The 21,224-nt window shown below is 40.3% G+C and overlaps 2 protein-coding genes and 1 pseudogene across 7 annotated transcripts; 1 reads left to right on the top strand and 2 right to left on the bottom strand.

Moving 5' to 3' along the window:
* Nucleotides 1-1,815: 1,815 nt before the first annotated feature.
* LOC146715228 (G protein-coupled receptor 4) lies at nucleotides 1,816-11,062 on the bottom strand. Of its 4 annotated transcripts, none has more exons than XR_014918936.1 (5): nucleotides 9,450-11,062; nucleotides 8,508-9,373; nucleotides 5,483-8,360; nucleotides 5,345-5,400; nucleotides 1,816-5,149 (listed from the first exon to the last, which is right to left on the bottom strand). XR_014918936.1 is itself a non-coding variant. In XM_085451653.1 (3 exons), exons 2-3 carry the CDS (start codon nucleotides 9,086-9,088, stop codon nucleotides 7,937-7,939), a joined length of 1,005 nt encoding a protein of 334 aa, XP_085307779.1. In that variant the 5' UTR covers nucleotides 9,089-9,373; nucleotides 9,450-11,062; the 3' UTR covers nucleotides 1,816-7,936. The 4 variants fall into 4 exon arrangements, 1 of the variants encoding a protein (XP_085307779.1); XR_014918937.1 differs by having other exon boundaries at nucleotides 5,345-8,126; nucleotides 8,214-8,360; XR_014918935.1 differs by having other exon boundaries at nucleotides 5,345-8,360.
* LOC146715229 (prostaglandin D2 receptor 2-like) lies at nucleotides 4,132-5,221 on the top strand. Its single transcript, XM_085451652.1, has one exon. It carries the CDS (start codon nucleotides 4,132-4,134, stop codon nucleotides 5,215-5,217), a length of 1,086 nt encoding a protein of 361 aa, XP_085307778.1. The 3' UTR covers nucleotides 5,218-5,221.
* Nucleotides 11,063-12,681: 1,619 nt separating the features above from the next.
* On the bottom strand, nucleotides 12,682-20,000 carry LOC146715227 (UDP-glucuronosyltransferase 2C1 pseudogene; annotated as a pseudogene). 2 transcript variants are annotated; one of them, XR_014918933.1, is made up of 2 exons: nucleotides 19,922-20,000; nucleotides 12,682-15,497 (listed from the first exon to the last, which is right to left on the bottom strand). The product of XR_014918933.1 is annotated as a UDP-glucuronosyltransferase 2C1 pseudogene, transcript variant X1 (transcript). The 2 variants fall into 2 exon arrangements; XR_014918934.1 differs by lacking the exon at nucleotides 19,922-20,000 and adding an exon at nucleotides 17,476-17,506.
* Nucleotides 20,001-21,224: the final 1,224 nt, after the last annotated feature.

Raw genomic sequence — 21,224 nt, 5'->3', positions numbered from 1 at the left:
TTTGTCAGAGCATCTGTGATTCTCCCCTAATGTACTCTCAGTTTTCCCCGGATTTCTCTGATTCCTGATGCCTGGATTACGAAGCTAACTTCAGGATAAACACTGGGTTTGCTGAACTACAGAAGTGATTCACTTCTTAAAGGAACATATCACCATGGTAACTTGTGCCGTGAAGCAGATTAGATATCAACAGGTATGAAATCAATACTTCAGAAAATAGCGTCGCCATTCCTGGTTCTTTACTTTTTTTTGTTTGTTTGCTTTCTGTGGTCAGTGAAAGAACTTTACAGCAGTGTTATTATTCTAAACATTATTCTCTGCAGACACTGCAGTTTAATTTTTACTCTCAAACCCTTAAACTGCACCGAGTTTGCAGCTCAGAGAAGAACAGGGAGCAGCTGATGTTTCAAAGTTTAGTTTAAAAACGCCACATTTTTTTGTTCAGCATTATTAAAGTGCATTACTGATTCTCTGCTGGGTCAACGCGTTTCATAGGTGCAAGTTGTTAAAGCGAACGTACTAAAACCACTGACTGAAGCGCAAACTATGCATCACATTCTTACAGGAATTACACACATTCAGTTGGTGATGCAGAAAGTGTGCAAATGTTGCACGCTTGATTCTAATCTGCTGATAGGTCTCTTTTACACTACTGGAACTGCAAAAACTAGAACATAGAGCACACTCTTAGACTACCTGTTCAGTCAGGGGAATAACTTCACTTGATCTGCAGACAGACTGCAGCAGCTCCTTGACCATGGTGCATGGGCATAAGCTTTAATGCATAAGTTTATAGTTTTTTTTTCCTTAGAAAAGTTCAATTTTTTGTCTTCTTCTTTTATGTTGATAACCATTTTATCAGCATCTGATAGAGTCTCTCGAGTAGGTGACGCTCATAGAGAGTCGTGTGACCAGTGAACCGGTCAGATGATACCCAAACCATGCCTACTTCCTGTGAACATGCAGGGGAAAACCCTGGTTTAATTTAGCAAGTTTGTAACCAGCTTCGTATGACTGCTAATCCTGACTGTCAGCGGTCTGACGGACAGATGGCCTGAGTATGCTCAACTCGCGTCGTAGTGCAGGGCCCTGCAGTTCGAGCTTACTCTCTTCACCTTCACCTTAAGCTGAAAGCGCCCATGTAAACACAGGCACAGTTACAACCCCTTAGATTGCAGTCTTGTGTACACTTTTTTGTTGTTGTTGTTTTGTTTTGTTTTGTTAAAAACACTGTCTGTGATTGACACAGGAAACTGACTTAAGGGTGTAACAGCTGTTGAAAAAACTAAACGAGGAACAAGGTAGGCCTACTTTAGAAAGTTTAACTTGTTTGGTGTCATACTATCAGAAACGAATATTCTGAGACACAACAACCTGTGGAGAAGCTGACAGCAATCTATGTTGACATATATTCCACTTCTTTTTTTTTTTTGCTGGGGAGGGGGGGGGGGGGGGGGTGATTGTGAAATTATTTCAATTGCCCTTCATTCTGTCTATTGAACCATTTACTCACTATTAGGCCAACCATAAGCCAAATCATACTGCTAAGCCTAGATCAGGGATGTCAAACATAAGGCCCAGGGGCCAGAATCGGCACAGCAGAGAGACCCAATCTAGCCCGCTGGACAGCTTTGGAAAATATGATGGAAGGCATACAGTTTTGGCATTTTAAATGAATGTATTATTTATTTATAGCTTTTCAGCTTATTAAACTCCCCAAAGCCAGTTACACTACACTAAAGTAGTTAAGTATGTCAAGGCTGCGGCAGCAGTCGTGTGATGTGTGGGAAAGTGGACTCAAATGCAGGCACTTACTAAGATGCAAGTGAGGTTTATTGTAAATAACAGAACACAAGGCAGGGATGGCAAAAACAAAACTAAAGAAAACCTGAACTGGGAAAAACTATTGCATTTTTTAAATCTTATATTAACATATGCCAGGGATTAAATGTGTAGTTAAATGTCCTTACACTGAAATTATTCCAAAGGTTCTTCAGTTATCTGCGTGCTGGGCGGAGACAAACAAACAAACAAACAACAAATGCAACTCAGTCCTACAGCAAAGTGTGAAATAGGCACTCCTGTCCACTGTGTTCATCATGCTTTTCTCCTTCCTAGTGTAAAATGGGCACACATGTAGAAGCTGCATCACCAGCAGGAGGAGACTTTTAAAGCCGCGAAGTCACTAGTGAGAGGCAAACGTGAAATGGACACAGTGGACCGGCGTGTCTATTACATGATACTGGGTTGAAAAACGTGTCTTTTTCTTTCGGCACATTTGTGCTACAATCAACTGACTGTAGTTCATATGCATGGAGAGGGACAATGGTGGAGGTGTATACAACTTCTGAGAAGTGGAGATAAGAATACTCCAATGGCCCAAAACAACAAGGTAAATTGGTCAAGTGCAAAGTTTAGGACAGAAGTAAGTACAAATGATTAACATGACATCAACTCTTTGCAAGCATCTCCACAAGCATGCTAACACAATGTGAAGAACCCAGACTGATGTTAAACCTGAGTGTGCAGTCAGTCTCGCAGCCAAGGTTTCTTCCTGTGTGGTTTTACAGTATAATCACTGTGGCAATCACTTTGAAGTCTCTTTGAACCAGTTTTCAGTGTTGTCCACTTCGTGTTAATAATTAAACACTAAAAGAATGATGACTTCTACTCACGTGTGGCAAAAGATTTATACTGTTAACTGGTAATTGGCAGCGGAGTTTAAGTAATAATTTAGTTTCTCTGTGGGGGTACTCAAGTACTGTTCAGCATTACAGCATTAAGAAATGTAACAAGTAACAAACCCAATATTGACCAGTTTCTGGGCAATGTCTTTGTAAGCCACTTGAAATGTACAGTACCTATGGAATCATCCCTAACTCCCTAACTGTGTGCACATAACAGAAAACGTATTAAAGAACTCATTTTCCTTCACAAAAGTATAGAATTTTTTCCCATTTCAAATAACTACTTCAGCAACTATCAAATATAACACAGTTTGAGAGGCATAAAATGGTATTTTTGCACCAACAATGTGATTCCTAATGAGTCATTAGTCAAAAAATGGCATATCTCAGGATGGTGTGCAGTGTGTCCTTAAAGAAAACTGGGCCAAATTGATAAGTGAACGACAAAAGCAGTGGCAGACCAAGATAAAAATGATCTGCAGCAGATGAAAAGTATCTCCAAGTCATGATCAGAAAATGGTCTCAGCGGTTGTGTATTTTGGCATATATCAGCTCCATCCTGAAGAATGCCTTTTTTCACAAGTACTGGACTGAAAAGAAGTGACAACATGTCCTATAAAGTGATAAATCCAAATTTGAAATCATCATCAGCACACAGCAGCTTGCCCAACCTCAGCATTACCGAAGCAGTTTGAAATTATAACAGACAATGGAATAAAAACCAATCAACATCCAAAGAAAAGCTTTGATTGTCCCCCAGGAACCCTGGAGAACTGTTGAAGTTGAAGACTACTCAAAGAAATGACAAGAAAGCTTACCTAAGAGAGTTCAGACTGTGAAAAATAAGGATACCAAATAAAATAAATGTACCAGATCTGTATTTCCAATTTTACTAGAAAACAAGAAAGAAATAAGGGGTGGTTCAACACTTTCATACAGTGGCTGTAGCTCAGGAGGTAGAGCAGGTTGTCTACTGATCGGAAAGTTGGTGGTTGGTGGCTCACCCTAGTTTGCATGCAAAATATCCTTGTGGCAGGATATCTCTGATGCATCCATCGGAGTGTGAATGGTAGTTAGAAAGCACTTCAAAGCATAGAATGTGTGTGAATCTGGCATGTTGAATATAGCGTAGAAATATACGAATCACTCCATTTACTGTAGCTATACTAAATAGACCAGTAGCCATATACTATTACTGAACAAGAACAGACAAATCAGATTTGTGCTGAGCCATTCCTCGTAAAGTAACCACATTTAAACAATAACAACAAAATGTTTTCTTAAAAAAAAAAAAAAAATTAGATATGACTTTTCTCTTTCATAACAGATTCCACTAACTGAACTGTTTGATTTTACATGTTATCATCTCTTTCTCTTTCAGCTGTGAAGCACGTCATCTGAACTGCAACCACCCGACACGACGACAAGAAATCTTTCATCCAAGATGACTGAAAATAGCAACCATAATGTATCCAGCCACCCTGTAGGGTCCCATTCTTTGAATGTTTTTACCATTACCCTCCATGGCATTTTCTCTACAATTGGCATCGTGGAAAACCTCCTCATCGTTGCAGTGGTGGGCTTCCATGTCCGTCGCTCCATCATTAGCATCTGGATCCTGAACCTCGCAGTCTCTGACCTTCTAGCCACTTCTTCACTGCCCTTCTTCACCCTGTACATGGCCCGGGGCAAAACCTGGACACTGGGGACAACTTTCTGCCGCATCCATTCCTCCATCTTTTTTCTCAACATGTTCGTCAGTGGCTTCCTACTGGCGGCCATTTCTCTGGACCGCTGCTTGGTGGTGCTGAAACCTGTCTGGGCCCAAAACCACAGAAACATCCAACTAGTTAAGAAGATATGTGGGGTAATCTGGGCCATGGCTCTGATCTGCACTATCCCCTTCTTCCTGTTTCGTGACGTCATCCCTGTAGAACATGGCCGGAATCTCTGTTACTATGATTATGCACGATTCCTGCCTGAACCAAAGAATCAGACAAATAATAAACCTATAATTAAACAACGGAAAGAAGGACTGGCAATAATGAAGCTGTTTTTTGCCTTCTTAATCCCTTTGGTCATCATCATAGTGAGCTATGCTGTTGTACACTCCATAATAGCAAACAGATGTAACCGTCGCCCTTTCCGTTTTGTTCGGCTTGTAGTGTCTGTGGTGGTGAGCTTTGTACTCTGCTGGGCACCCTACCACATATTCATCGTCATGGAAGTGATGGCTCCAAACTCTCAGTCTGTTCAGGATTTTATAAGACAGGCCCTCCCAGTTGCAGCGACGATTGGCTTCCTCAACAGCGTCCTCAATCCTGTTCTGTATGTGTTCAGCTGCCCTGACCTGTGCAATAAGATCCGACATTCTCTCGGTGCAGTGATGGAGTCTGTTCTGGCTGAGGATCTTGCAGAGTTCGCCCGGCGCCGCAGCACAGCTCGGAGCTCTATCGGCAACTCTGAGATAATGACGAGAAAGAAGCATTCCCTTGCAACTCAGGAAGAAAGTATGAGTACTTCAGTTTAGAAGTAAAACATACCATCTCTTCTTTAGTAAGTGCAAAGAAGGTTTTATTTACCTCAACTGCACATAAAAAAGTTCCCTGTTGTCTAACACATATCACTCAGGCAATACTTTTTCACAAGAAGCTTACCTGTTTTGCTATAGCATTGTATTCTCCATCCATCAATCAAGTTATTAGTGCCCCATCTAGGATTAAGAATATGTTTTAGTATAAATGAACATCATCGGGAGTTCATGTTTGGAACATGTGGATAGACTAAAATCCAACCTTAATCCTGACACTGGATGGAGCACTTGTGACCTGATGGATATTATGAGGTTTCTGTTGTTTTCATATGCTTCTTCTTTGTTTTGTTTTGTTTTTTTTTGTTTTTGTTTTTTTTGCCTGTCCCGTTTGGCTCTTTTGCCATCAGAATTGTTGTCTAAAGGCAAAGAAAGATGCCCAACGGATTTACTTTACCAAATTGACCATCCCAGCCTTGCCGTAATGGTCCATTTGATTCACCTTTTATTGTTTATTTTATTTTCACTTACTGAATACGGGACAGACTTGACTGGGGGAAAGAAGGGGAGAAAGAAAGAGGGAAAGAGAAACAGCTGAGAAGAGGGACGGGGGAGAAGGGCAAAAAACAAAAACCAACAGAACGGGCAGAGAAAAAAAAATGCATATATCAATCACCTGGATCACCTGCTGAGAAAGAAAAAAGAAAACAAGCAGAAGAGAACAAGAGTAATAGAATAAACAACATCACAATGATATATGGGAATATGACAGTAAATACTAAATATTAAACATTATTGTGCAGCACATAAGATCAACAGAACACAGTGTGCTTTGAGGTAGGAGCCAAAAAGGGTGTAGTTTGTGGGTGTGATCACCCGTGTGTACACCTGTGAGCATGGACGCACTTGTTTTTTTGTTTTTTTTGTTTTTTTTAAAAGGTTCCTTCATGTAATGATCTGCTAGAGGGTGTGGGAGGGCCACAGCCCCGTCCTCCAGGGCATGAAGCAGGTATGGAGGAGATCAAAACTCCAGACATCCAGAGGCCCCCAGAACACAAGAGACCAAGGAAGACCAACAGAGGGGCAGCCGCGTCACTGTCCCAGAGAGAGCTGAGGAGAGTCCCAGATGAGGGCTCACTCAGCAGCCGCGGAGCAGAAGCCAGGGGGAGTTGCAGTGACGCGCCCATGAGTTCCGCTGGCAGCCAGCCGTGCCTGAGTGACCAAGCCCCAGGCCGAGAGGCCGGGGGCACCCCACCTCCGAAGTGGCCCGAGCGAGCCCCAGGCTCCAGGCCCCGATAAGCGGCCGCCAAGGAGTGAGCCGGTGTGTACCTGGACGCCCACCCCCAGACACAAAGAACCACCAACGCACCGATGTCTGAGGGAGTCCGCCACTGGCAGGGTTTCATATGCTTCTTCATGTATTTAGACAATGACAGCAGACATTTGTCTTCAAAATAATTAAATTTTAGAAATGGCCTTTCTTTTTCATAACACAAAGAGCAAAGTTCACTCCATGTCCTTTTACAAACTTTCTTTGCTTCTTAATGGTATCTTTTCAGATTAAAGACATCCAGTAATTGGTCTAATCTGCTGCAGACGTGTAATCTAAAACTTTTGCATATTCTTAGTGAAATTATGTGTGGGGATGATTGTGAAATAAGTATTGCAATGCCAATACAACACTTGTTACAAAATATCCATCCGTCCCTGTTTCAGTAAAAATATCTATCAGTGCTTCCCTGTGCTTGACATAGAGATATTGCATAAAAATAGAGAAAGATAGCTTTATCATTTAATTTTAGCTTTTCAGTACAAAGTCCTAGACTCATTTGTATTCCTTATATTTAGCGAATTATATGTGATGTAATTTCTGTACTCTAGCAAGAAAAAACAGTTTAGTTAGCATTATTATACAGTCATGTGCAGTATGTCACTAAATTTGCAAAAACTTCCCCATTCTATGTACCTCTCTTGTTTTGAGGGTGTTTGATGAAAATGTCAATTTAGTTTAAAGTAATACACGCTTTTTTGCTTTGTAAATAACCGAGCCTTAGACTTTTTAAGAAATGTGTAATGTGTTTCTCACTAGATGTTATCACCAGCTGTAAGTGCCTACACCAGCGTTCTTTTTTCAGATGCAAAACATTCGGTTTCCTTTTATGATGAAATTGCTCAAGCTGTTTATGAGAAAAAGTGTATTGCACGTTTACTTTAGCGCTCACTCATATGCTGTCAATACCTTTTAGCAGTAAAATGACATTTTAGAAAATGAATAAAAGAAAAGAAAAGCATTCCTGGCACCTTCGTATGACTAGTTGCTTACCGTTATATAACCACAATCTTGTGTTTCCATAGTGATTCACACCTTCTCTATTTTTAAAATTACTGACAGCACACGTGTGATTAAATGCAGTTTTTAATGATCGTAAACTGAGCAGCAGAAAACAATTGCTTCATAAACTCACAGTAGTTATGGATGTGCGCTTTTGACAAATATGAAACTGAATTTCCATATTTCAGCTGAGTTACATGTAAGCTGAAGTCACTGTTTGCGCAAAAATATCTTTTTTCTCTCCTACCTTTAAGCAGTATCTAGATGAGAAACTGTGAATGCCCAAATAATTCTTTAGATGAAAAGGTGGAAACACTGCGAGGCATAAACTCAACATATGTCTTCCCACTGGGTGGTGCAATTGCTTTGATTGTGGTCAAGTCCAAACTATATTGCTAGAAGGTTACTCTGTCTATTTTCACTCACCCTCTTGGTGTCTGGGTGAGCTCTGGTACTAAGAGTCATGCTTTTGCTTGGGTTTTGCCCTCTTCCCAAACAGGGCAGGGACCTTTGCAGCTCTAGCCGAGCATCAGGGCAGAGGAAGATGTAGAAGAGGGGATCCAGCAAAGTGTTCAGACTGGTCAAACCATAGCACAGGCGATAGATGAGGAAAAGTGAATGCTCCAGTTCACATGGATCATCAGTCAGCAGCAAGGATACAAACCTGTATCCACCTACTAGGTGGTAGGGTCCAAAGACAACAATGAAGTTGACAGTAATCACGACCAGAATTCCTACGATTTTGTGCCGTTCATGGGCGGAGAGGGATGGAGATTGCCTGAGTGTCACCCCAATGTGGGCTGAGGTGTAGCTGAGGGAGGAAACAGATTTGGAGATCAGAAACCAGCCTTTAATCTAATATACAAAACGTTCCAAAAGAACAGGGAAATATCCGATTTATCTAGAAAACATTAAATCAGAAACATATGTGCACATGTAGATTTTGGTATTAACTCACCCTAGGATGGCACATGGCAACAAGAAGCCTAGAACCACAGTGGCAATCTTAAATTGAGCATATCGGCGGCTGACGGGGTACTGCTCCAAGCACAGCAGTCTGTCAGAGTTGAACACAGATGGCAGCAGCCCACTCAGACAGAACAGGAAGGTTAGGATCCACACCGCTACACCTGACACTGCTGCTACTCTGACTGTTCGCACCCTGCGGCTGCTGAATGGGTAAACAATAGCCAGGCAGCGGTCTGTAGCTATCAGACACAGGAACATGACACTTGCATAGACGTTCACGTAAAACACGTAGCCAACTAGCTCACAGGTTAGCTGGCCATAGGGCCACTGGTGTGGACCCTGGAGGTAAAGAATCCATAAGGGCAGTGTGAGCAGTTGGAGGAAGTCTGACAGCAGCAGGTTGAGGATGTAGACCAGCTGACAGCCTCCGCCACCTGAGCGCCCCAGGTGGTACAATCCCCAAAGAGACAGCAGGTTGCTGGGGAGACCCAGAGTGAAGATGAGGCCATAAATACAGGTCAGTCCAAATATGTCCGTGTCTAAGGGGAGGTTGCAGGTATCGTTGGACATGTCTCTGAGGGTAAAACACGTCACATGGGAAACTTGAGGTGATCTCAATCAGACGTTGATTCACACTCACAGAACAGTGAGTTAATGTAGGAAAGCCTATCCATTCACTCAAGGCAGAGAGGAAGAAAGGAAGACTCTGTTCTCAGGTGCATTCTTCCTAATCACACGTGTCCACTCTGCAAGATTCATAAAGCCACTCTGCTGTGGAAAAAATCACCCTCATTTTTGAAGCTGTCACTCAACCAGGCTTCAGAGCATCCCAGATCCATTGGTGGAAATGAAAACCTGCAAAACAGATGCCATGAGTTTTTAAGTGCATGAAGACTGAACCCATAAAAAAGCTTAAATCCTTTGTACTCACCCCTCAGAGCTTTGAGACTGACTTTATTCCACAAATAGTGTGCAGCCCAGTCTGCAGCCGGGTGACCTGTGCTCAAGCAATGTTGGGAACACGTTGCCTCGACCCAGCCTTGTCTATTCTGTGATCGTTTCCTCCACAGGAAACCCACTTCTTCAGCTTTAAAGGCAACATCCTGAGGCAGGAGAACGCCTTTCTGTCCCAGAACAAAAACAAGCTCCCACTTTTTCTGAGCCTCTGTCTTTCTTGCTTCTACAGCAGCCACAAAGATTAGGCATGGACAGGCACAGTGAGTGCAGGGATCGATGTGTCCGCTGATGGGAATTCCCAAAGAATTCTTTAGATTGTAGCTGGTCTCCAGCTACAATCCATCAATCATGTTAACCCATATGCTGTGATACCTCTAAACATGCTGTTAAACAACACCGAACGAACTATTAGGTATGTCGTGTGGAATTGTATTCATTAGCTACAGTTCTTTTTCATGCCTTAAAAGAGTTAAACTCTTCTCTTATCAAAGCACCACGTTTTGTGGTTTTAGATAACGTTTAGGGTGATTTTAGATCATTTATAACTGATCAGTTAAGGAAATTTTGGTTGAGGTTAGTGTTTATCTAAGTCTTCAGGAAATGAATGAAAGCCAACATATGTCCTCTAAAGACATGAAAATATAACTGTGCGTGTATGAACTTACTTCTGCTATTGTGAGGGCCAGAACGTTTTAAACTAGAGACGATATCTAAGCTCTCATTTTTGGACTCACTTTTAAAAGGTTAATTAAGTGTTAAGACTTGATGTGATGTCTAAGACTGGAATTACTATAGGGCTGGAATAGAAATAGGAATAGAAAGTTAGAGTGAAGAGAAATGTTCTCACAAATATAGTCAAAACAGTAAGTGTGCGTAGGTTTGTGTATTCTGTGTAGGTTAGAGAGAGAAGGTTGAAACCACAGCAAAAAAGGTGCAGATAGACAAACCTACCAAACCAAACACAATACTGTGGTAAAATTTATTGCAGGGTAAAAGAAGAATAAGCTTCTTCCCCAACTGATTTAATTAATAATTTGTAGTCAGTAAATGTTTTACACTTTGGCTCCGAGGAACTTTTTTCATACAGTGCAGACCGAAAAAAAAGAGTACACAATTGAAATTGTTTGACTGAAGAATGGGCGTATTGAAACAATAGGTATTACTTGGTATTTTTACCACATGGGTTCAGAGGGAGGGGAGCCTAATCACTCACTTTTGTTTCTTTTAAATGTCACAAAACTTTGATTCATCAGATAACACAAGTTTGTTATTTATAAATTAGAAAGTACATAGGTTCTCCAGAGCTCCAAATAAAGATCTTCATATTTCTTTGTACATGACTGGCCATAAAGACAGATGGGAGCCATGTACTGTACAGATTGTAAGTCAGAAGCAGTCACTCTAAATAGTCCTCCATAAACCCTGGTAGGCTGTGTATTTCTGCCAATCAGAGCACTCAAAGTGCTTTTTGATACAATTTGTCACATTCACCTATTCACACACACACACACATGAACACACATAGTATGGTCTTGCTATCCTTGTGGGGACATCTCATTGACATAATGCTTTCCCTAGCTGCTTATCCTAACCATCAAAAATGAATGCTTAACCCTAACCGTTACCCTAAACCTAACCATAACCCAATTGTAACCCTGACACTAAAACCACATTCTGAGTGTGAAAAATGCCTTCAACCCCATGGGGACCTGGATTTTGGTCCCCACAAGGGCTGTTGGTCCCCACCAGTATAGTAAATTTCAGATTTTGTTCCCCACCAAGATAGGAAGAACCAGAACACACACACACACACACACACACACACACACACACACACACACACATATTAATATTGTGTTTTAATCTTTGGTTTTCAGGTATTTTTATCACGTATACACTTACATGCCACTGCATGCATTAGGGGAGATTGTTTGCTCAGTAGCTTGCCTGAGAATACTTGGACATTAGGGCCGGAGAAGAGAAGCCACTGATCTTCCAACTAACAGAGTATCTCTGGGCAAGATACTTATACCAGGTTGCTCCTGATGTGGTGATCAGCATGTGAATGTCAGATAGATCACTTAGTCATTGTATGAATGTGTCTGAATGGGTGAATGATGCGCGTTGTATAAATTGGTTTAAGTGGTGAAGTAGAGTACAAAATAACTACCGTAACTGTCGGGCTATAAGCCGCTACTTTTTGCACAAGCTTTGAACCCTGCGGCTTTTAGTAAGGTGCGGCTTTTCTATGGATTGTCCATGATTTTTGTCATATCGTAAGACGATTTGTTTTATTTGTTCCGCTGTTGTACAGCTCTGTGGTGGCCATCTTGTTTTCCCAGTAAAGAGGAGGCCTGCCTCAATTGCAGCTCTTTTATAGGCCAGTCTGTATTAAGAAGGCGTGTCTTTAGAGTATTTAAAGGGAGCAGGAAATGGATTGGGAGTCATTTTGAGAAGTTGCTGTCTGTATGTGCATGATGTTGGCAAGAGACAATAAAACAATTACTTCAATTAAGATTGAGTGAAGTCTGATGTTTCCCTCACCGCTCCTCGCGGCATAACAATTGGTATAAGTACAGTAGAGGCCCATAAAGTGTTGCAGAACAGTTTAACAGCATATGTTGGAACATGTTCTCCTCTATCGAGCAGTGTCTCTACCTGACTTGGTCTGAGGGTATTTCCAAATTTAGAATCTCAAAGAAAAAACTCAACAGACATTGATACAGTTGTCTCACTGAAAAAAACAATACTACAAGTACTATACTACAATCTGATTACGTATAATATAAGTGTAGTATTTTGACTGTTAATATAAGTTGCTTACATTTGTCAACATGATGATGGCGTTATGATAGTGTAACTCATATTGAATCTGAAACCCTGCCTGTGTGTCTGCATTTGTCTGAGATGTGACTCAAAGAGAGAGTATGAATTTCACACCAACTGCTGCCACATGTAACGCTCTCACGTACACTGCAGTTTGCAGTCCTCTAAACTTCAGCCTAAAACTATGCAAAGAGCACAACTATGTCAAAAAGCTCCTTTTCACAAAAGCTTAAAGCTTGGAAAGAGTTCATCTTGTTTGCTTTCATTGTTTAACCCTTTAAGACCTACCATAGAACCAAGTCCGCCAGAGCTTATCTTTATATTTTTACATGCTGTAGTGCCATTTTTGGGAGCATTTCAAGTTGCTATACATCAATACAACCGTTATAGCCCAAATTTTAATAATATCTATGCATTAAGTCCATAGAAACTACATAAATTGCAAAAAAAGTGCAATAAACTACAAAAAAATTGAAAATCTTTTTTTTTTTTCACATATATTTCTAGTTAGAGAAATTTAAGAGGTTTATCCCTCAAAACTGTAAATACAGAAAAGTTGCAGAAAATAGTTTCCAACCACAGGAAATTGATTTTGAGTGTCTCCATAGTTTCATTTTTATATACTGCAGGAAAAACAAAAATAAATATTATAATGCAAATTTGCAAAAAAACAGCATGTGAATCAAAATAAACTATTACCAGCAGTGCAATTTGAGTTCTAAGCATCCCAGAAACTATTCAGAAAAGCATAAAGTCAAACATGACTTTTAAAAACACCAGTATAGGCTTATAAGGCCCTGAAGGTAAAAAAAAAAAAAAATACATTTTCCGCAAAAATGACGTCATTTCTGGTTTCGGCCAGGTAATGGCAGACATACAATAGTTCGCACTGACGTCTATTCCAGCGTGGGAAGTGTGGTGAACAGCTGATCGGATCGGCAAAGCGTGTTTCTGGAATATTATTTTTTTTGTTGCTGCAAGTGCTTTTTATGCAATTTTTGCAAAGCTATATGTGGAAGGAAACGGTGACCGAGGACAAGCTAATGGCATAACATGTAAGTACAACTCCTCCGGTTTATATGCAAAAAAATGATTGCGCTAGCTTACGTGGTTCCAGTTCAACAGGGATTCAAAAATAGTTACGCAAAACGGAGCGTGCTGCTCTGACCGGTTTTAAAGGGTTAAACCCTCTGTTTATGAGGGGCAGCCAATCAGAATGAATTTGGCCTAAAGGGAGTGAAAGAAAGACAAGAGTCAAGTTAGTGAGTGGCACCCTTGAAAAATTTGCCAAATTTCCTCTGCTGGTCAATCAAGATGTATTGAGAAGTTTAGGTTTAGGGAGGTTTAGGTCCCCTTTAAGTTTTGAGGATATCTGTTGATATAAAAAGATATCCTATGATGTAAAGTAAAAGTATTCACCCTAAATGACAAATTTCCGTGGGGGTAATTCAAATCTTCGCTGTTCTAAACTGTTTGTAAATTTCTGGCAAATGCAGTTTTAGTCAAAGCAAAAATTTAAGGGAGAAATTATTGTAAAGACTAATCATGTGACACTGACTCTGTAAAGCTAAACGTTGCAAAGACTGCATCATGTTTGGCTCATTTACTCTGGTTTCATTTTTCTCTTTGACCTCCGGCAGCAGAGGAGCCTACAGACAAAGACCAAAGCCCAGATGAAAATTCCAGTTATGGCTATGGTTAAAGCAGCCACATCCAGACAGAAGTAGGAATACCAAGGCAGATGAAAACCTGCTGACTGTAGGCGAGGTGCTCCTTTGTTCCTGATGACATATTCAATCCAAAAGATGGCAGTGTCCATTGGAGTCATTGGTTTGTCACGGTGTAGCTGGGACAGATGCTGCATGTTAGTGTGGAAAGAGGGATTCTCAAGAACATCCTTGAGAGCGCCCAGGAAGTCTTCTTTGGTCAGTGAGTAGGCCTCCACAACCCGAGCTGCACCACGCACCTTCAGCCGGAGTAAGTTGTCAAACTGGTCAAAGAGGAGGGGGAGGCCCACAACAGGAACACTGTGGTAGATGGCTTCATACAAGCCATTGGTGCCTCCATGGGCCACAAAGGCACGAGTCTTGGGGTGTCCCAGGAGGTCGCTCTGAGGTAGCCACTCCAACAGCAGGGTGTTGTTTCCGAGAGATGAAGGTTTTTCACCCACAAAACGCCAAATCACCTTCTGAGGGAGCTCAGCAAAAGCAGCAGCGATGGCCTCTGTGACCTTCCGAGGTAGGGCTGATATAAATGTCCCCAGAGACATGAAAACCACCCCGTGATCTCCGGAGCTTTGCATGAATGCTTCCAGCTTAGCGGGGAGTGGCTGGGCCTTTTTGCAGTGGAAGCCCCCTATATATACTACATTTGGTATTGTGGGCCGAGGGAACTCAAAGACAAAATCTGCCCCGAACAGCCAGATATCAGCTGTACGCTGTAAAGACAGCAAATCAGTACCTGGAGGGAAGTGTCGTTGGAGCAGGTCTGAGTAGGCAGGATTTATGATCAAGTGCTGTTCAATGACATTATAAAGATAATGCAGCATATTTTTGATTCTTTCCAGAAAGTCCATCTGATCATGGAGCTCACTTCCTGGCACAGGGACATATGAGATAGGAGAGGGAGCTATGGTGAAAAGACCTTCTCCAGTATTAATACAGCGCACATTAAAAACTATAGGCAGCTCGAGGTAAGTTGCAAGAAGTACCCCTATTGTCATACCAGGGTCAGTTAACATTAAGTCAAACTTGGTATCCTGTAGCTTCTGAATAAATACTGTGTCTTCTATTATTGTAGCAACTGATCTGGCCAAGATCTTGTGAACCTGATCAAACAAGGGTGTGATCAAGTACTGTTGGCAGAGCGTACGTATAAATGTAGGATAAGTGCGACATTCCATAACAGCTGGTAACATTTTGCTGTAGTAGTTAATGTCTGTCTCATCCACAACCGTGCTTATATTAATAGAAGTATAAATGGAAGAGTTATTAGGGATGTACCAGCTCTTTGCAGAGCGCAGAACTGTGATGTTGTGGCCTCTGGAGTGTAACTGTTCAAGGATAAGTTTCATGTTTATCCAGTGGCTACCATCGACAGGGACTACCAGAATGTTGCTGCTGCTACATGGAGGGGGGCTGAGAAGCAGGAAGCAGAGCACTGTCACAAACAGAGGGATGGAAAGACCGGACATTTCCTGGAAGAAATAATAGAAACAAAGAATCAGACTTGTGACCTCAGTAACTTATAACCTTTTAGCATTCACTAAAAGGTTATTTATCCATCTGATAACCAGCAGACACCTGGATGAAGGAGAAGAAAAACAATAATATGTGACATATTTAAAGCACAACCACAGAACTCAGAGTTACCTCTCGTCTCCATACTGACTTGACCTGGCCTGTCTGTTTAAAAGGTACAGGAAAAAACTGAGTCACTGGTGAAGGACCTAAGATTCAGACTGGTTTTTGTTTGAACCCCACATTCAATAAGCAAATGTTCGTAAAGTAATTAGAAGCTGATTATCCGCTCAGTTTACCTATAGTGCAATATAATATAATTATATAATTACTCCAAGAGTCTATCCAGGTCCCAGTTAAGGTTCATGACTTACCAAGTCACTGGTGAAGCATCTAAGATTCAAAATGGGTTTTTTGTTGTTGTTTTTTAGCAATATGCTAAATAAGCATATGTTCAGAAACTAACTAGGGCCAATAATTGAAACTTTGTCATGTCCTTTAATAGGCTGTTCATGCTCAAAAGCCATCCAATGTGGCTGAATTAAAACAGTTTGGTAGAAATGGGTTTGCTACTTTAGCAATTTACCATTATTATGCCATTTTTGTTGCATCCAGGGTCCTCAGTTTAAAAAGAACTCTGCAGGAGACCCAGGTGGAAGCTTTAGAATCCTTTACTTTGGCAGAGTCACCATAGGCCAGTAGAGGTCATATTATTATAGTAATTCTGAAGCAACTCTTTTACTCTCAGGATTTTTATACTTAAGATAAATATTCTGTTCATCCCTGCACTCACGTAAGATACTTAGTCATATTTTGCCTATTACTCAGCTTTCTGACTTTCTCATGGATGAAGAAACAATAAACAGACATACATGTCAGTGACAGGCTCTGAAGCTACTCGTCATGTTACAGATCAGAGTTTCTGAGTTTGGGGCTGTTGGGATCTTTCCAAGACAAAAGAAAATATTGTATGTAAAAAAAAAAAAAAGATAGATCAATGCAACTTTCTCCTCAGAAGTTGTTCCATTTTCCAACTTCGTCAGAAGTGGCTCATGTGAGCTTTTTGCTACACAAGTGTGCAGCGTAAAGGCACCTTTGATTTTTTTTTTTCATGCAGATAATTGAGGAGCTTACTCTGTGTAAAACAAGTAACACATTATTAGTTACCTGTGATCAGTAATGCATTAGATTACAGCGGTACAGAAAAAGTTCCTGCAAGTAGTTTGAGATGTGTTACATCAAGGGATGGGAATCAAGACCAGGTTTGCAGTAGTCCAGTTCCTTGGAACTGTAAGCCTGCCTGTCTGCTGATCGGACATATTGGTCCCCCTTGTATTTTTGCTACAATCAGATTTCAGTTTGTGTACTTAGGAGGAAAGTAATGACAGAGTCTGCAGCATGGATATTACTTTTGTTTTTGCCCGTGTATTCTGTGTTCCTTTATAATCTGAATCATAGTTTAGTTTAGCATTTTGTACAACTCAGGCTTGTTAGAGTACAGCCAAAAAGCTGCCTTCCTGTGTTACGCCTCGCCTCTAGAGCTCTGAATTTTGAGTCCATTGCCTACCACACAGCAGCATCATGAAATCTTTTCAAATCCCATTCCTAGTTATTCCTGACACTAATGTCCATATAGCAAAATGAGTATTCAATCATATAAGACATTAATATTAAACAGTTTATTAAAGGCGCTATTAGGGGGCTATACAAATATATAGTCCCTCAGACTTCACTTTTCCAACAGTCTATAATCGGTGGCTGGAATTCTTCACACATCCACCCTCTAATCTTTAAATATATTTCAAATAGTTGCGTTCACCTTTGTGCATTACACTGTATAAAATCCCCACTGACAGTGACATGTAAAGCGCTAAAATAATACACAAATAAAGTTGTATTATGGCTGACATATTGTTAAATTATAATAGAACTTACCTATTTCTTCCAAAAGTTTGACTTCCAAAAAGTGTTACTCAAACCGAGATACTGTGTGATATATTTTTTCCTGTACCTTTTAAACAGACAGGCCAGGTCAAGCCAGTATATAGCCGAGAGGTAACTCGGAGTTCTGTGGTTGTGCTTTAAATATGTCACATATTATCGTTTTTCTTCTCCTTCATCCAGGTGTCTGCTGGTTATCAGATGGAATTTTGTTTGGTTTAGTACAAAATTACCCCTCACCTTCTCTCCTGATTTGCTCAACATTATTAATCATTTTCTAGAGGACGGTTTAGTGACAGTCTTATCCATGTGAGAGCCCAATTCAACAGGTTTCTATTCTGATTCTCAAAGTCTACTGAGCAAAATTAACTTTTTGTACAAAACTCTAGTCACTTATGAGACAGGAGTTAGGTCAGTAGCAAGACATTTTTTTAACTGTCCTAATGGAATTGGGTTGCCATTTAATTAGTGCATTCTGAACTTACTGACCAGTCAAAACACTGGCAAAAAGCTTTGCTCTTCAAATCACACAGAGAGTTGGGGAAACCTGCAACAACCCTTATAAACAGTACATTTGCACTGAATGAATGTTTGAACCCCACATTCAATAACAACCACAGAACTCAGAGTTACCTCTCGTCTCCATACTGACTTGACCTGGCCTGTCTGTTTAAAAGGTACAGGAAAAAACTGAGTCACTGGTGAAGGACCTAAGATTCAGACTGGTTTTTGTTTGAACCCCACATTCAATAAGCAAATGTTCGTAAAGTAATTAGAAGCTGATTATCCGCTCAGCTTACCTATAGTGCAATATAATATAATTATATAATTACTCCAAGAGTCTATCCAGGTCCCAGTTAAGGTTCATGACTTACCAAGTCACTGGTGAAGCATCTAAGATTCAAAATGGGTTTTTTGTTGTTGTTTTTTAGCAATATGCTAAATAAGCATATGTTCAGAAACTAACTAGGGCCAATAATTGAAACTTTGTCATGTCCTTTAATAGGCTGTTCATGCTCAAAAGCCATCCAATGTGGCTGAATTAAAACAGTTTGGTAGAAATGGGTTTGCTACTTTAGCAATTTACCATTATTATGCCATTTTTGTTGCATCCAGGGTCCTCAGTTTAAAAAGAACTCTGCAGGAGACCCAGGTGGAAGCTTTAGAATCCTTTACTTTGGCAGAGTCACCATAGGCCAGTAGAGGTCATATTATTATAGTAATTCTGAAGCAACTCTTTTACTCTCAGGATTTTTATACTTAAGATAAATATTCTGTTCATCCCTGCACTCACGTAAGATACTTAGTCATATTTTGCCTATTACTCAGCTTTCTGACTTTCTCATGGATGAAGAAACAATAAACAGACATACATGTCAGTGACAGGCTCTGAAGCTACTCGTCATGTTACAGATCAGAGTTTCTGAGTTTGGGGCTGTTGGGATCTTTCCAAGACAAAAGAAAATATTGTATGTAAAAAAAAAAAAAAAAAGATAGATCAATGCAACTTTCTCCTCAGAAGTTGTTCCATTTTCCAACTTCGTCAGAAGTGGCTCATGTGAGCTTTTTGCTACACAAGTGTGCAGCGTAAAGGCACCTTTGATTTTTTTTTTTTCATGCAGATAATTGAGGAGCTTACTCTGTGTAAAACAAGTAACACATTATTAGTTACCTGTGATCAGTAATGCATTAGATTACAGCGGTACAGAAAAAGTTCCTGCAAGTAGTTTGAGATGTGTTACATCAAGGGATGGGAATCAAGACCAGGTTTGCAGTAGTCCAGTTCCTTGGAACTGTAAGCCTGCCTGTCTGCTGATCGGACATATTGGTCCCCCTTGTATTTTTGCTACAATCAGATTTCAGTTTGTGTACTTAGGAGGAAAGTAATGACAGAGTCTGCAGCATGGATATTACTTTTGTTTTTGCCCGTGTATTCTGTGTTCCTTTATAATCTGAATCATAGTTTAGTTTAGCATTTTGTACAACTCAGGCTTGTTAGAGTACAGCCAAAAAGCTGCCTTCCTGTGTTACGCCTCGCCTCTAGAGCTCTGAATTTTGAGTCCATTGCCTACCACACAGCAGCATCATGAAATCTTTTCAAATCCCATTCCTAGTTATTCCTGACACTAATGTCCATATAGCAAAATGAGTATTCAATCATATAAGACATTAATATTAAACAGTTTATTAAAGGCGCTATTAGGGGGCTATACAAATATATAGTCCCTCAGACTTCACTTTTCCAACAGTCTATAATCGGTGGCTGGAATTCTTCACACATCCACCCTCTAATCTTTAAACATATTTCAAATAGTTGCGTTCACCTTTGTGCATTACACTGTATAAAATCCCCACTGACAGTGACATGTAAAGCGCTAAAATAATACACAAATAAAGTTGTATTATGGCTGACATATTGTTAAATTATAATAGAACTTACCTATTTCTTCCAAAAGTTTGACTTCCAAAAACACGTTGTACCTTTTAAACAAACAGGCCAGGTCAATTCAGTATATAGCCGAGAGGTAACTCGGAGTTCTGTGGTTGTGCTTTAAATATGTCACATATTATCATTTTTCTTCTCCTTCATCCAGGTGTCTGCTGGTTATCAGATGGAATTTTGTTTGGTTTAGTACAAAATTACCCCTCACCTTCTCTCCTGATTTGCTCAACATTATTAATCATTTTCTAGAGGACGGTTTAGTGACAGTCTTATCCATGTGAGAGCCCAATTCAACAGGTTTCTATTCTGATTCTCAAAGTCTACTGAGCAAAATTAACTTTTTGTACAAAACTCTAGTCACTTATGAGACAGGAGTTAGGTCAGTAGTAAGACATTTTTTTAACTGTCCTAATGGAATTGGGTTGCCATTTAATTAGTGCATTCTGAACTTACTGACCAGTCAAAACACTGGCAAAAAGCTTTGCTCTTCAAATCACACAGAGAGTTGGGGAAACCTGCAACAAACCTTATAAACAGTACATTTGCACAATCACTGAATGAATGCTCAATGGTCAATGGTAACTTTATTGTCTCTAACGGGAAACTGATTTGCAGTATGTCCATACAGAAATATAAAAAACACAAACAAACAAACACATCACATACACACAAAAAAATAATATAAGCCCTGAGAAAATAACCTAAATTTTATCATCAAAAAAGTGCAATGTGCAATGGCAACAACACTTACGGTTTAGTGCTATTAACCATGATAATAGCAGTAGGGGCTTTAATCAATGTTTGTTTTTACAGTGCCATGACCGTATGATGAAACTCTATATAATGAAACTATAGACCAGTTTTTTTTTAAATTGTATTGACTTACCAAGTAAAACAAGGGTTATGATAAATAATTTACGTGATGCATTTTCCTGAATACTGTTAGGCAAGTAAACAGTTTTTAATGGTGAAAGAAAGAAAAAGAAAGCAATAAAGAAAAAAATCAAAAGTGGTCAAAAATGGCCAATTATATCCTGGAACCCAGAGGTTTACAGTGCACTAACTGTCACGGTCTGGCTGTCAGACCGTGGGGATATGGGGGAACAGTGCACTTTATTTACAGTGAAGGCTGTAAACACAATAACTCCCCGTTGCACCCTTGAATCCCGTGTGTGTGTGCTCCCCGCTGTTGTGTTCTAGCACACCTTGTGCGTGCTGCTGTTCTGGTCCACTCTTCCACTTGGGGGGAAAACCACAAAAACAGCCATCAACACCAACTCTGGCGGGCATACACAAACTG

The sequence above is a fragment of the Copadichromis virginalis genome, linkage group LG3, assembly GCF_057382275.1.
Source record: "Copadichromis virginalis isolate Kocher_CV1m ecotype Utaka linkage group LG3, C_Virginalis_male_GT1.1, whole genome shotgun sequence".
NCBI lineage: Eukaryota > Metazoa > Chordata > Actinopteri > Cichliformes > Cichlidae > Copadichromis > Copadichromis virginalis.
Note: the sequence above shows the minus strand (reverse complement) of the source record. Positions and strands in the feature narration are given on the sequence as shown.

What these genes read in the sequence shown, in the direction of transcription:
- LOC146715228 (XM_085451653.1), bottom strand. Translation starts at nt 9,088, where the DNA reads ATGTCCAACGATACCTGCAACCTCCCCTTAGACACGGACATATTTGGA. An exon ending in TTGCCATGTGCCATCCTAGG is followed by an intron (nt 8,361 to 8,507) that starts GTGAGTTAATAC and finishes TTCCTCCCTCAG; the next exon opens with CTACACCTCAGCCCACATTG.
- LOC146715229 (XM_085451652.1), top strand. Translation starts at nt 4,132, where the DNA reads ATGACTGAAAATAGCAACCATAATGTATCCAGCCACCCTGTAGGGTCC.